This window comes from Corvus moneduloides, chromosome 8 (genome assembly GCF_009650955.1).
Source record: "Corvus moneduloides isolate bCorMon1 chromosome 8, bCorMon1.pri, whole genome shotgun sequence".
Classification (NCBI taxonomy): Eukaryota; Metazoa; Chordata; class Aves; order Passeriformes; family Corvidae; genus Corvus; species Corvus moneduloides.
The window spans coordinates 17375140-17391136 of NC_045483.1; the positions used below are offsets into that span (position 1 = coordinate 17375140).

General features: G+C 41.9%; 1 protein-coding gene and 1 long non-coding RNA gene across 4 annotated transcripts; one reads left to right on the forward strand and one right to left on the reverse strand.

Annotated features, from left to right (window-relative positions):
* The first annotated feature begins 432 nt into the window (after positions 1 to 432).
* Positions 433 to 2273, forward strand: LOC116447394. The gene is made up of 2 exons (XR_004241564.1): positions 433 to 1518; positions 2241 to 2273. It is a non-coding gene; the product is annotated as an uncharacterized LOC116447394 (long non-coding RNA).
* A 391-nt stretch (positions 2274 to 2664) lies between these two features.
* LOC116447390 (lysosomal acid lipase/cholesteryl ester hydrolase-like) lies at positions 2665 to 13737 on the reverse strand. 3 transcript variants are annotated; one of them, XM_032116528.1, is made up of 11 exons: positions 13588 to 13737; positions 11696 to 11822; positions 9710 to 9824; positions 9268 to 9466; positions 8369 to 8478; positions 7393 to 7529; positions 6306 to 6446; positions 5507 to 5578; positions 4127 to 4195; positions 3804 to 3873; positions 2744 to 2959 (listed from the first exon to the last, which is right to left on the reverse strand). In XM_032116528.1, the coding sequence occupies exons 1-11, from the start codon at positions 13722 to 13724 to the stop codon at positions 2841 to 2843; spliced, it is 1296 nt and encodes a 431-aa protein (XP_031972419.1). In that variant the 5' UTR covers positions 13725 to 13737; the 3' UTR covers positions 2744 to 2840. The 3 variants fall into 3 exon arrangements, with proteins under 3 accessions (XP_031972418.1, XP_031972419.1, XP_031972417.1); XM_032116526.1 differs by having other exon boundaries at positions 3804 to 3954; XM_032116527.1 differs by lacking the exon at positions 3804 to 3873 and having other exon boundaries at positions 2665 to 2959.
* Between the last annotated feature and the right edge of the window lie 2260 nt (positions 13738 to 15997).

Sequence of the window (15997 nt, forward strand, 5' to 3'; positions counted from 1 at the left end):
AGGTCAGAGGTGAAGTTAGGCTGAACATTATGCTGATTTAGGTGTTCAGTATTGAAGACATTGCACATGGTGTTCTTTCCCAAGACCTGTTGGTCAGTGACCTGAATGTTTCCCTGGAACCTCTTGCAAGGTGTGCCTGTGCCTGATTCTTGTACAGCACGGCAAGATGCTCTAGAAAAGTTTGAACTTGATGTCCTGGAGCAGCCCTTGGTGGCTGCTTCCAGGATGAGTAAACTTAATTTCAGACCTGTGTCCACACAACCAGATTTTGAGGAACTGATAGATCCATGTCCCTTCACCTCCCTGAAAGGGCAGTCCCCATTGTGCGCCCACTGCTTTCTTCAGCTGGGCAGAGCCGTGTGAGAGAATCAGAACTGTTCATGGAGAATCAGTTCTAGTTCATGGTTAGCTGTGATTCTGCAAAAGAGAAAATGCACCACTGGTGAGGGAAGAAGATGTTTGGTGTTGTGATTCTCTTTTTTTCCCTCCCTTCCAGTGATTTTGTGCAATGTCACACTGTCAGGTTCATCCCGTGCACCTTGTCTGAATGCTGGGTGGTGCTGCAGAAGTGTGAATGAGAGCAGAGGTGAAGGGCTTTGCTGCCAGACATTCCAAAGAGTCACTCTCTTCCTCGTTACCCAAGCTGGAATTCTGGGTCCTACTGCCCCTCCCTTCAGACCTGAGCCCGTATCTGTATTGGGTGCAGTGTTTGCTGTGCCTCTGCCAGGTCTGCCCTGTGGCATTATGGAGTGGGCCGGGTTTGTTTGAGTTCCCTGGGGTGATCAGGACACTGAGATTTATAAATGATGTGATGTGGGCAAGAGTAGCCACCCGTGTCTTGGACTGCAAACCTCTCCAGAACCTGAGAACTCAGTTCCCAGTTGTACTACAGGTTGCAAGAGGAGGTGTGTCATTTGCATATGTTTCCATGAAGATGCCCTTTGCATGTGTTTTCTGTAGAGACAAACATGTTTTGTTTATATTGCTCTCTATCTCCCCGATTATCATCAAATGGGTTTCACTTTCCACAAGTTTTGACTTAGGAACTGATGCTTATGCCCCCACCCAGAAACACCCACAGTGCCTGAGCTATCCTGACTTGCCCTGTAATGATGAACCCTTTGGTGTAATCTTTACCTCCTGGAATTGTCTTTAGGTGAGCACTGACGTGGTGAACTGAGAGCCTAGAAGAACTTTTAACAACATCTTTACTAATAGTGGCAGAAATATTTATTGAGATGGATGCAGTTGTTTTTTGTGTGCCAGTTGCTGCTATGTCTGCATCTCCTCAATCCCCAGTTGCCAGGTTAGGAGCATGAAGACAGTTGTGCTCTTTGTAGTAAGAGGGTTAACAAACCATTAGTGTGAGGGTAAGAGAGTATCTGCATCTGTCCAGCAGTCAAGTGTTTCCTCTCTGACATATATTTTCTAGCACAGGATTTCTTGACATTTGGGCCAGTATAGCCAACTCCTGACTGCTTAGATGCCAGGGTAATCTTACAAGTGAAAATCTTTTGGGTCTGTGTAGGTTATTGGGTGAGTTGGACGGACGTAGACGAGTGGAGACGGAGACGGGGACGAATGGAGAGATCTCTATAGGCAGGTCTTGGGACACAGTCGGTTTATTGTAAAAGCGTGGGTATAGGGGCACTGCTCAGAGCTGCCTGACTCAGCTCTGAGCAGGCCCAAGAGAGTAAGCAGGTGAGAGAAAGAGAGAGGGTGTAAGAGCAAGAGTGGAAGTAAGAGTAGAAGTGGAAGAGAGGAATAGAGAATGAAGTGAAGTGAGAATGAATAGAAGAGAGAAGAGAAGTGGAAGTGAGAATGAATGGAAGTCCTGGTTACAATACAATAAATCATCTTCTGTACTGAATATTCTAATTGTCACTAACCAATCTAATACAAGATACAAATCCTATAGCATTTACATACAGCCTATAAGAGTTCTTATATTACCATAGAGTGTTACATCTTAACTTCTAAAAACTACTCTTTGGACCCCTTCTGCTGAGCTAGTAGGGTCTGCTCTGACCCTTGGACCTGCCTGCAAGCAGAGGGTATTGTTCAATCAAGAGGGGATTATCTTCAGTGGCCATACCATTGTTTTCTAGTTGTTCAGTAACTAAGACCTGGTATTTCAAAAGTGGCTTTCATTTCGATGTTGCCTGTAGTTTTCATATTCCCAAAATCTTTTGTCAGGCAATCATATTTCCAAGGTTTTCCTGTTCCATCTTCCCCAACAGGTCTGCCTTGCTGCTGTTGGTAATGTGAGGAGAGAAAAATGGGTGAAACACTATCAGGATGACAGATGATTCAATTTCAGCAAAGTTCAGCAAACAGAGAAATTATCTCCCATTTTGGGTTTTCAGGGAACAACACCTTTGTCTCAAGTGAAATATGTAGTACTGATCATCAAGGAAAGAGAAAATGAAATCCTAGTTTTAGCAAAATCAGTCACATGGAAGCTGAAATCTTCCAAAGTAAGTGGTCTCTGAAGTGTTCCATCTACTATATTTGTGTTTTCAGTGGTCATCCACATGTACCTCAGCTTCTTCAGAAAGATTGCAGTCACTATAAGAGTGTAACACCATAGAAAGCAGTGTAAAAAAATTGCCAACCAGTCGTCAGTGGTTTGTAAACCTTTATACCTATCCCTATACCAATATTCAACTGCTAAATAGAGAGCTCTGAGGTTTCTACTGGATGAATTAATTCCTTATGTGGCACTTTAAGCATATTTTTTCATTAGTTCAATGATTTTCAGATACATTTTCTCAGTTGCATCAAGGCCCCAGATGAAATCAAGATGTCCCCATGCAGGAAAATGCTCATGGTAAATGAGATTAGTGATCCGAGGAAGTAGCCTTGCCATGTCTTTTGGGTCTGCAAATTTGTCCTCTCCACCACTCCAAACAGCAGTTGGTGTCCTTATCTCCTCTATCTTGTACACAGGAGGAGCAGTCTGTGGGACAGGGAGGAGAGCTGAGTGAATGCTGTTGTAGCAGAAGCTGTGTTTAGAGAAAGGTTTCTGTGCAAGCATCTCTCTTGGCTTTTTTCTTCTGCACTGCCTATAGTCAAACCATAAGGATGAAGGCCACCCTCTTATTGTTCATTGCCCTAACCCCAGTCCTTGCCTTGCTTATCATCACAGAAGAAATTAAAGAAACACGGAAGATTAAAATGGAGATCATCTGGGATCTGGGCCAAATGACAATGCAGGATGGTTATTTGTCAGTGTGGTAAGGGACCATACACAAGATGTTTTTAAACTGACCCCTATTATCAAAGGGTGGTTCTGTTATCTTTCTTCTGCGCTGCTTTTTGGGCAGTTTCCTAACCTTCCACAGTATTGGGAATAAAACATTGCCCATTTCAAAATTTAAACTTCAGGTATTTTAAGACTGTATGTGTGCATGAAAGGTGACTGAGAAGTCTTTGGAATCTTTATCCACCTGTAAGATAATGTGCCACCCATAAAACAACCTGCCCTGACTCACAAAGCTCACTGCAAGTCAACTGATCTGATCAAGCCTCAAAAAATAGTCAGGCAAGTTATAAGTGTTGCAAGAGGAGCACAGCATTTCCTAGTGTTGACTAGGCAGTAAATAAAACTCCTGTGGACCAAGTTTTGCCTGTTTCCTTTTTTCCATACAGAATACCTTCGTTCACCCCAGCAGTCTCCACTATGCCATACTGAATCATCCCTTATGTTTAATTTTTACGGCAAGTAGCCTCTGAATACCAAGGTAGGCATTTCCACTTTCTTTTTTCCCCTCCCCATTCTAGTGTTTAACTGAAAGACAGACCTTGAGGATTTTTGGGGAAGTGAAGATCTCTGTACTCATCCAGTCCTTGGACCTGGGTGTGGCTCTTAGCCTTTTGGGAATGGCAGGTAAGTTGACATGTCATTGGACACATCCCTTCATCAATAGGGCAGGCTGCAAGAATCTGTCTGCACTGTGTTTGTGAATAGACTTTGACAATTATGAGTAGTAGATTCAGGTGAAACTTTACCTAAGAACACCCTCCCCCTCTTTTTGTAGCACTCAAGGTGCTAAAATATGAATTTTTCTATTCTTAGTTTTGCCAGGACGCAATGATGAGTTCTCAGAAAAATGTATTGCCTCACCTGGTTGTATCTCTTCATGTTCTCCTTACAGCCATAGTCATAAGCTTGAAACTGGTCTGCACGTAATATCTGTTAATATTGTAACAAAGACAGATAAAATGAGAGTGTTAAGAGACAGTGCAGAAGCTGGTTTTTTGCATATGATTCAAGTCAGGGCTCAGGCAGGAGACAGGATACCAGGGATACACAGGAGGGGATCATGGGATAAGTGGTTTCACCGCCTTTCCCCTTGCTAACATTCCCTCCTGATCTTCAACCACCACCCTTGGTATGTTTAGTTATTAAAATCTTGCTGCCCTATCTTAATTGGCTCTTCAGTTAGCTAAGGTAGCTCTTTGTGATGCAGGAGCATGTCAGGGCTCTCACTAGCCTGGGATACCTCCTCACACACCTCGACTTTTGTGTGCCTGTTTGGTCTGGTCTGGTCTGCTCACAGTAGTGGCAACACTATCAGAGGCTCTGTACTGCATACGAGAGTATTGGGAGCAGGGTGTGATTACCTTAACACTGAACTGTTGTCTTCTGGGATTTGTCTAAAAGGTAAATCAAAATAATAAAAGATTACCCTGTCTTACTGATAATGTGTGTGCATTTTTTTCATCCAAACCTCTAAGTGACTGAGGATATGATAGAAATCTGCTAGCTCCTCCTCTCTGTTTTGTGGCTCTGGGTGCTTGGTTTCTGCTCTGGACACCAGGAATTTTAGGCAGGGGAGTGTAGAGCAGCACACATGTATTTAGGTGCTGGTTTAAGTGTCACAGTTCACTTAGAGTTCACTTAAGTTCACAGTTCACATACAGTGATGTGTTTCTGAGCCAATGCTATCTTGCCCTGGTCTGATTTGGAGCCTAGGCAGAACAAGCTTGGGTCTGAAAGTGGCATGAAGTGCCAGCAGAAGAGGCAGTTCCCCATTTTGCCTTTGTGCCAGCAGAGGCATTTGTGCAGATAGCTGGCTTTTGGAGGTAATCCAGGCTGCAGTTAACCTTCTGGGAGACAAGCTTTAACCTAGATCACTTCTTCGTTTGGTTCATCCCTGACTGCTGAAGTTCTCGCTATCCTCCCTGCAAAGTGCCTAGACAGCGCTTGTGTTCACTTCTGCAGCCTTCAAGGCACACGCCTTCATGAATAAGGATGAAGGCTGGAAGCATTTAGAGCCTAACATGGAGAGGTGTGATGTGCCCTGGGGCAGTCTCAGAGCCTGGTACCAAAGGGGCAATTTGGGGAATGATCTGGTAAGCCATGGGAAACTGTGCTCCCTCTGTGACAGGTGAAAAGATCTGATGGGCAGATTCCCAGATCTGTCACCTCTGGCCTTCCTTGTTGGCTGTCAGTTGCATAAAAAGCCGGAATAAGAGTGTTTGTATGTCAGAACAGTTATACCTGATGCCAGTGAATAACATTCTGTACTGATGTTCCAGCTGGGTAATGTCCTGCATAAGCATCTGCTCGACTCTGGAGACAAAGCAAAAGTGTTATTAAGGCAGAGATCCGGTGCTGTGACAGAATAAAGCTGTGAAGACCCTGAGCAACATACTGCTGCTGTGTTAAAACCCCATTTTTGTAGGATATTCTTCAATTATAAAAAATGAAATTGAGGAAAGACTCACAAATATGTTAGTTTACAGTAGGAATGATTACATAAGATTTTATGCCTTTGGGACAGTCTTTTCAACATTAGTCCTTACCCACAGAGAAAACATAATTCTGAAAGTGTGTATGGCCTTGGTTTTCCTAGTTTCTATGATTTTTATGATGCTTTAAATAATGCATAATCAATAGAGAAAGATTGTTAATACACAGTTCTCCTGAGCATAATGAAGCTGCATGTGTGAGGGCTTTTTATGGGCACACTTGTTAAACAGTCTGAGAGATTAAAGGTGACTGGAGAACAGACACGTGAAAGGTCTGTAAGAAAAACAGGTAGCAGCCAGAGTAAAGGAATGCAAACTTTCGTTTGGAGAGAAGTGTGAAGAAATAGCTTTGAGTTTTGGCTGGAAATGTTTCAATGTGTAGCAAGCAAAAAGAAACCATCTCTTATGTTAAGATGAGCCAGGTGTCTTGTTGCTTAGGAAGGAAAACATATGAATTGTGCAAAAGAGAAAAAGTTCTTTCTCCATCCAGTTGCCCTTCAAAACTACTTCAGATTTACTTGTATTAAGCTTTTCTTGGATGTGCTTACCGTGTTCATATTTTGTATCCTGCCCCCTGCTATGGCGCAGAAGATACTGCCACAAACTTTTCCCAGACATGCACAGAGCTGTGTTGCAAGTCCTTTCATCAGTTCATGGTAGTGAAAAGCTCCTTTGCAGCCAAGTAGTAACTGAGGGGAGGAAAAGTGCAAAACCTTTTTTTAGCTGTTGCAGGATTATTTGATGCAGAAAACTCCCTCTTCTATAAGTCACTCCCTCTTTTTTAATAGCCTTGCCTCTTCCCCAGAGGCAGGATTGCTGAAACTGCTTGTCATCCCACTATCCTTTTTAGTGTGTTCTTCTCAAGGGCAGACCACATGTTCTTCTTCTTGAGTGCTGGAGGTCACTATCCATCTGTTTTTAGTGTACTGATCTCAGTGAGAAAGGAAGTTGGCTGCACTGATGACTGTAGAATATAGGAACTCCCTTTTTGCCCTAATATTTTTTCCAGGCAGGCGCAAGCTGTACTGTATTACTACCAAGTAAAGAGGGATCAGACAAATGAGACAAATGAGAAGGGTGTAGAGCTGGCTGTTCTGTAGTCACACCATGGGTACAGCTTGGAGTGAAAGAGGATGTGCTCCTGTGGTTTGACATAAATAATAGCATGCATGATTTCCACATTCCCAGTAAATGCTGTTAAATTGACACCTTCTGGTGTACAAGCTTCATGTATCACTTTAAAAGTAGATAAGTCACAAGCAAAAATGAACTGCATGTCTGATAAAATTAAGATGTGAAATATCTTACTTGTAGTTTTTATTAGTGCTTAAAGCTAGATTTAGTAGAATATATTAGATTTCTTTTGCTCTGGTATTTGAAATTTTTCTTCAGAGATATTTAATTTAAAGAAATAGCAGTGAAAGTATGCCTGCTACCTTAAAGAAATTGCAGAAGAGATACTGTGTGAAACCTTGCAGCTTAGCTCTCTGGAAAGTCTGAAGTCTACAGGTACTGTCAACAGTCTGATACACTAAATTCAATTCCAGCTCATCACCCATTAAAAGTTCAGGTTGCATGAGCGCAGTAGAGACAAAGCAGATAATTATGTCTTTCTCTTTAGAAGAAATGTCTTACCCTGATCAGTGGCTGGGGAAGCTGTGTGAGCATTACCGCAGGACTGGTAGCATGTGTGATGGTGACTACTGGTGCCAAAGAAAAGAATGCTTTAATCTTCTGAGACAAATCAGGATAAGTAGAAAATGCTATGAAGCCTGCAAGCACAAAAAAAAAAGTCAAGTTAATGAAGAGATCTCCACAGACCAAATAAATAAAGAAGCAGTAGGCAACAAAGAAGTGAGACTAGATTACCAATGGCTGTTTTCCATTTCTATGCTGCAGACCCAGTAAGAATGTTTGATTTTTGCTTGAAACTTTTATTTGGAAGATAAAGTTCATTCTAAGGATACAAGCTCATTAGAGCATCTCCTAATATTGATCTTCTCAGAACTGACAATCTTGTGTTAAGACCAGTTTTGGTTGAAAAGGTCTATTAATCAGATTTTTGAAATTCAAGTTCTCGCTAAAGTTACATAAATTCTAATAAAAGAGTTTCTCAGCTTGCAGTCTCTAAAAGACTGTATGTGTTTATGCTGGCATTAAGAAATACAATAATTATCTGGAGATTAAGAATAGAATTTTTCCTTGTAACTACACACATACTTGGGTGAAAGTGAATTCACACATAAAGGAAGAGTATAGGGAAGGAATTAAAACTAAAAAGGGTTTGTTCCATCCTGTTTTCTGAATGTGTTTAAATTTCTCCACTGATGGATTTGGCTGGTTGACATAATTATCTAAAGACAAAGAAGGCGGTGACTTGGTCTGAACTATTCATTCTGCAAAGAGACTCTTAGAATGCGCGTATGCGAAGAAAGGAAAATAATTGTCTAAGAATGCCACTTCCCCCATTTTCTACTCTGTTTCTAAGTTGGTTTTTGTAAAAAGGTAAAGGTACACCATGATATAAACCCCAGCGTCTGCTCACAGACCTTACACATAAATCCTAAGCACTAATGCTGACTGTTTTGTACCCAGGCAGTTCTAACATTACCTGCAGTTGACCCTTCCGAGTGACCAATATAGTAAACATCCTTCTGTCCGGTTTTATTCATGATGAAGTACAGCTCTGCTGGAATATCGTATTTACCTGTTTCATCGAAGCTACAGGGAGAAACACAAAAAGCTGGCAGACAATTTGACTATCACAGTGAGTTACTGATTGTCAGTTTTGTTCATTGCACCAAGCAGGACCCATTGAAGGAGGAGGTTGCACAGTGTGTCTGCATCCTTACTTGAGCTGGGGAAGTGGGCAGAGGGGTGCAGCTGTACAGCCTGGCTGCCTGATGCCTTGGGCTCTCTGTGGAGGAGGTGCCAGTTTCATCTGACAGCTGCAGCCCTTGGGGAACTGAATTTATTCAGTGCTTTCACCCTTGCGGGTTACAAGAAATATTTTTCTCTCAGTTAACATCAAGTGTGGTAGATCCGATTTCTAGACTGAGCTGAATAGTCTCCTCTCCTTTCTGCACTTGGGACATGGTATCTGGTGGGAGACCTCAAGGTTACAGATGCCTCCCAGTTTTGGAAGCCTTTTCCAAAAGAAACCAGCATGGTGTATGGACAAAGATGACTTTTATACTTCCAGCTTTGCTTCTGTGTGTGCTAATTCCAGAAGACCCTGTCCAGACCATGCAGCCAATTCCTTCTTACAACCTCCCTGATATGCCCAAAAGTGGCTACATCTGTGGAAAAGAGTTTGTCTAGTCTCCTTAAATGTTGCATGTCCCGCTTGAAGTCAGATTATACGAAAACCTGTAGTGTTTTCACATAATTTAGAAAAGGATTTTTTCATAAAACCAGAAAGGGAAAGGTTCTGCATTCTAGTACCAACTGCCTCATCTTGCTAGTTCCCTGAATGTTGCTTTCTTCAGAAATTTTTTCTCCACAGAGTACCTGAACTGCCAGAACTCTTTCTGGCAGGGCTTAAGCGTCTTGTGTTTTAAAGACCAGGTGTCTCCTCGGCTGTTTCCCAACCAGACATCGTAGCCGGCATCTGCGAGGAGGAAGCCTAAGCTGTTGTTGGGCAGGTTGGAAATCCAGTGAGTAGCATCTGCTAAAACACCATGATGTAGCAAGACTGCAGGCTTCTTCTCTGAAACAGGAGAGTTTCCTTAGGCTGTATTAGTAATAGGTAATATGTTGTTAAAACTGGGGTGCAGAATTTGGTTTTGCAGGAGTGTTTAACCAATATACAGAACTCAGGCCACATTCTAGGCTGGGTGCCCTTGCTGAGATGGAAAGGTATGGAACATGCCATTGTATATGCAAGGGGGAAAGATGGGGAATCCATGTAAGAGTTGGCTCTCAGACCTTCATCTTGTCTTATATGCCATACCTGTATTTTGGCTGTTCCTTCCAGCAGGAATTCTGTAAACACCAAGAATGTATCCATCCTCTGTTGTAACTTCATATTCCTCGCTGGGGAATCCATGATATCTGATAATTTCACTCTGGGGAAAGCCAAAGGAGGGTTTGCATTTACAGTGCAGATATTGGTGTAGGAAGTGTTCAGAGGCTGCCTCTGTCCAGGAATGTGAAACTAGCCAAGAACCTGCCATGAAGATAAATGTGATAACATATTGCTAGCCTTTCTCTACTGCTCTGTGTTTTACTGGTAGGGAGGGACACCAAAAGGGATTCCTGCAGGAAAACAAACTCCAGGTCTCTCTCTTTTGTGGATGATCCTATAACTGCCATGCCACAGCCATGGAGGCCAGGAGATGCAAATAGCAGTGAGAAGAGTTGGGATGTGTTTCTGTGATGTGGTTTGTGTATTCTACTCAATACCGTATCACTCAAATTATAGTAATTGCTTTATCTGTGGTACTCAAGCACTACACTTATAAAAGTAGCAGGATGCAACAAAGTCTTCTTCAGACCTGCTTAGATGGTAGTTGTCTGATATTTGATTCCCTGTTATGGGACAAAGTGTGTGACTAACCTTTTGGGAGATAGTTTGTCATTTTTTGCAAGGCTGATACAGGTGTGTAGCATGATGCTCTGCCTTGGAATGTGGTCAAGTCACTCAAATAATACCCTGTTTTTCAAGCTATCAGTGGTGGGCTGAGAGGGAACATCATGTTCTCCTTTTGGCATTGAATTATGCTAAAACTGCTCTGACACGTCAACCCCAAATTAACATCCTGATAATGAGGCAAAGATCTGGCAGATAAACTGCTAAGCTGATCTGGAGACATGATTGGTAGTCAATCACTTTACACTATCAAAGTCCAGTCCACTTTCATACGGTTAATTTCTCCTAACATATCCCTTCTCGGAGTGTGTGTGAAGATTTCTCCTTTGCGTGGGGACGCCCCTCAAAGTTACTCCTGGAGGTTGAGCGAAAGAGATTTTGCCCATGGATGTTGGTGTGGGTGAGGATGAGTTGCGCAATCTCTATTTTAATAATTGTTTCTTTTTGCTAGCTTTAATACAATTGCTTTTATGTGATTACTTTGATATAATGCACTCTTCTATCCTATCTTATACTAGTAGTTTTAGCTACTGTACTGTGTAGTAAAAAATTCTGATTAGGATATTTTTGTCTAATCATTTATTATAATAAATCGTTCTTTTTTATATAAATATATCTGGTTTGCCATCGTTAGTCCTGCAAGACAAAGTTGTAGAATGGTTCAATCACACCTTTGTAATTCCTTAGACTTCAGCAGTGTCAGTTGGAGGCTAAGACTGGATTCAGCTGCACCCAGGCTCCTCTCTGAGCAGGAGTTTAGAAATCAAGGGGGTCCTTTCAGCACCTCACTACTCAATGGAAGGTCTTCTATAAGGAACTCTGCCTGAAGCTCCCACTCTCCTCCACAACAAGGTCGTACATTTCTAGAGACTAAACATGCAGCAGTATCTCTATCTGTTCCACAGTGAATCCTTTCTTGCCGAAGTGTGGTTAAGCAAGCCATGTAGGGTGGAGCTTCTGTTACAGACTCACTCACAGCACCACCTATTACACACCTGCTACAGTGAGGAAATCTTTGGTGATTCAGAGCAAGGGGTTTTTGTTGTGAGGGTCTGCTGTTTGAAGAAGGGGTTCAAGCACCCTTACACTGTTCTAGGCAAACAGGTTACAGAAGGGCGGGCCTTGAAACTAGAAGCCAGCCTTTGTTTCCCCTGCAAAGGAATCCTTCTCTCAGGCTAACACTGTTCGGATAGGAGCATCAACATTTCCTCCAGGTCCATGCTCACAGTGCTGGAGAGACCTCTTTGAAGGGAACTTACTTTAGCCTCCTGACAGGCAGTTAGTCAGTGGTAGTGGTAGTGGGAGAGAAGATTTAGAAAGAGAGGGAGAGAAGGTGACCCTACTTACAACATTCATGAAGCATTCGGGGTCGCGACTCTTCTTGCAGTGGCTTGGGATGGAGGCTGCTGTGAATCCTGCTGAAAAGGCAATTCCTTGGGAGCAGAGCAGCATGAAGAGGCACCACATCTTGGGGCTGTGTGGAAGAGCACATGCTCTATGTTTGTTGGGAAGAGAGTGGTGTGGAATTCCACAGGAAGACCCAAGAGGAGTCTCCTGAAGGTTGCCCAACGTCTGCTCCCCAAGGGCTGCCAGGATAAGTATCTGTGTGAGGAGGGGTTGTCTGCAGCTTATCCTCTTTGATATCGGCCAGGAAGGAGTCAGAGGCTCCAGGATGAGAAGGAACCAACCTGGGGGCCTGTGTTTATACGGTATTGATTCTAGTTTGTGCTGAGTACCATCCTTTCTCTCTCATATACATCTTTTCTATTGTAAATCTGTCTTTCTTAGAGAAAAGTCTGAATTTTCATGGATTTTAGGCTCTGTCTGGTGGTCACAGTAAAACTTGTCTGAACAGAAATTGTAGTGCTCTCTATATAGTTAATGCCCTGGTTTTTGGCTGTAGCCAACTTTGTAATTAGCATGGAGGAAACAGGTAATAAACCCAGAGTGTCGTATCTGAAACACCATGGGAAAGAGTGTCATTAAGACTTGGAGAGTGTAAAAAGGATAGGTAAAATATTTGTTTCCTCTGAACTTCTTCATGAAGGAATGAAGGAAGGAGTCGTCAATTATTTTCATTTTTTATTAAATCTATCGTATCCCTTGAGAGCCTAGAACATTTGGATGAAACCACAACTGGAATATTATATATATATAAAAATATATAAAAATTGTAATATATATAATATAATATTATAATTGTAATATTGACATCCAAACTCACTGTGGTCTATCCACTTTGTAGAAGAACACTCCAATTCTTCTGTCAATACACCAGAAATTCTCCCAACTATGTGCGCTGGAAGCACATTTTCAGAGTAGATATTCCACTGCTTTCTGCTATTTTATTCAGTTCAAATAAAAGTAAAAAACACTTTCTTCCTGCATGTGGAGCATTGTTTGGGAACAAAACTGAAAAGTTCAGCACAAGCCAGAGTTTGTACTAAAGGTAAAGCAATGCAGTAGCTAAATTTTTACCCTTTTTATGTTGTGCAATTTTCTATATACTGTACTGAATATGGAAGCTTTATAAATCAGACCTAATGCACCAATTAACTCCAAGGTTTGGCACACAACTGTCTCATTAATTTCAGTGGTCAAATCTTGACTGTAGGAGCAGTAATGAACAATAATCTAGTCTTTTTATGCAATGAAACAATGCCAAAGACTGACATTTACCATGGCAAACAGGAAATAACTGAAATATTTTAAAAAGAAAAAAAAAAAATGGTATAGAAAGGTGCCTGAAAGATATGTTCAAAATTGCCATTTCTGAAGACTTGGTATTAATGAAAACAAACCTCAAACATTCTAGAAATTCATCAGTGTACTCTTGAGAGAGTAGTAATTGCTTTCACATACACTTTAAATGGTACAGAAATACACCAGGCTAGCAGATGCCACAATCTCTGGATTAACTTACAGGGAAAACTGAAATGCTTTTGGAACTACAAGAACAAGATTTATTCAATTTATGTACATGCTTTCAAAGCTGAGATTTCCACGCATCCACAGTGGCACCCCTAGGGGAAAAAACCAAGGAGAACAAAATGAAGCCATCAGTTGCATCATTTGCATGGGTCAAAGGCTTTTTCCTCTCCACCTCTGGCAAACATGCACTTTGATGCACAGCAGTCAGAAAGGATGGTAGGCTGGCTGCTCTGAGAACCAGCTGCACAAATTTATGGAGACAGGCAACAGAGAAAGAAACCATGGACGCATATGAACAAGCAACTTACCTCTGTTTGACTCCCTTGCTTGCGCCTTCTGCTGCAGTTCCTGGTCTGTCTCCCGGCTGCCTCACTGCCAGAAGCCTGTGCTGATGGAAGGAGCAGCAGCAGAGCTCTGTGTGTGATCTGCCTGTATAGGAGAGCATGTTGAAGGGCTGCTTGTTTGGCAGTATTTAAGGAGTGAAGTTACTCTATGATAAATAGCGCCGTTGCATGATATTCTGAAAGACCAAATTGCACCATGGATCTGGTGGGATAAAGAGGCATCTAACCTGTTATTAGAATACTTAGGAGGAACTTGGTTATTCTTGTTCCCTGAGGCTGTGACAGATCTTTATCTGTACTGCTACCTGTCTCAGTAAGTGCTGTAACTACTGTATTTTGGGATAAAGAGGAGGAAGAATCCAGCTTTTCTCAATTATGAATGTGATCTCTGCTGATGTGAGTAGTACAGAAGCTGTTGTGGTCACTGGTTCCACACCTGTTGCTTCTTTTCTGAATTGCTGATAGCTTGGGGACAATCCTTCTTTGTCAGATAATCTTAGAATAAAAGCACGAGTGATTTGAAAGGTGTGTATTTAGCATCACACACACATTCCTACATGTGTTGTTCAGTGAACACCACAACATGCAAGCAAGAGTTTGCTCTGAATTAGCCTCCTTCTGTAGGGATTCTCAGGAGCTGAATCAAGTTTGAAAACATTGTGTAAACCTGGAGTCAAGAGAGGGTGCTAATACTACTTATTATTTACAAGCCATCTCCATGAATTCTGTTAAAACACAGTATGCTGGAGACCGCTGCCTAACCACTGAATTAATTGTAGTCAGCCTGGGGGAGCTTGATCCTCACTGAAACTGGTCTGGTTTCTTGATGCAGCAAATTGTTTGAAACGTGGGTGCTAATGATCTGGTGCTTTGCCTGGGAAAATGAATGAAGTAAGTACTTGTTAGGAAACAAAACCTGAGAGTCACCACAGAAACAATTCTGCTTTGTGAAGTAGGACACAGTCTGTGGAAAAACCAAATAGGTGATTTCTCAGTGAAAAGCATCACAGCTCAACAGGTCTGATACCCCTGCTTAGTGAGAAGTATCAAAGGCTTTTCCCTGCTTTGTTCCCAGCTAACATCAGCCTACATTTTTTGTTTTATAGAATTGTCAGCCTGGAATGATCTGCAATGTTTTACCTATTTCACCTCATGGTGGCATATGGCATGTATGATATTTTTTCTGATATTGTTGATGGGAATCAGTTGAAGAGTAAAAGGTATGCCCATCTGAAAGCACTTCTTTCTCTCTGAAAGAGAATGAAAGTAATGCATATAAAAAGAGAATAGAAAACATAAAACCTAGAAGGTATACAGAAACTTCCCAGGATGGGCTGTCCTTACTCAGAGAACCAGGACAGCTGAGGTAGTAAGTATTCTGTTTTAAAATACTGTGGCAAAACTGAAGCCCAGGAGGTCTGGCCTAGAGCTGGACATAGCATGAACTCAGTTTAATGTTATAAAATGCAGGCTCTGCTTCATGCCATTGAGGAGTTTCTTAGTGCTTGTTGGGTCTGTTGAGTTAATCCTGAAGCAGAGGTGCAAGGGACCCTTGGAGTGCTACAATGATCCTGTACAAGTAGTTAACACTTTTCTTAGGGAAAGCATAAGCTGTGAGTGTCCCTCTTGTCCAGACACTGGCCATTCCAGGACTCCATTTCTTGGGAATATCCATTTCTGAGGACTGTTTTGCACACACAACTCCAACAGGCCACAGATTGCTTTCCTGAGAGTAGTGTAACTCATGCAATTTGTAGCTATACAATCTCTAGTGCTTGGAATTTGATAAGACAAATGACCTTCTGTGACTTGTATTGAATATGCTGTTCTTAAACTTAATTGATATCTGGTTTAAAAAATAAATTTACCTTATGATTGCCCTGTTGAAGGCCCTTCTGAAAAATATTTGCTTCCCTTCTGGCTCACATGAAGCTTTTGAAGTGTTGTGGAATTCTGTCAGGATGTAAGAATCATGTTTCTTACACAGACTGAGTAGGTGACAGTTTGCCCATGCACTGAGTCTTGGCACCATCTGGAGAAAAAAACCTTATTCACCAAAAAAAATTTTTAAATTTCAGGACTCTGATCTTCATTTAGAAGCATGGCGAAGAACACTGAAGCAATGTGTGAAACAGGAGTGAACCTGTGACTATATACACTTACATGAGTCTCATACCTCATCATGGTTGGGCTGCTTAATTGTTCTTTACCTGATGCTGTGACCAAAGTAGTCACTTCAGTGTTTTTACAGGCGATCTGGGATATGATGCTGAATTAAATGGTAATTTACACTAGCTTGGGAAAAGTGTTGCCTGAAGCTATTGCTCTGTTTTGTAAAGGGTGGGCTTTTGCTGTTGTTGTTGGTTTGTTTATT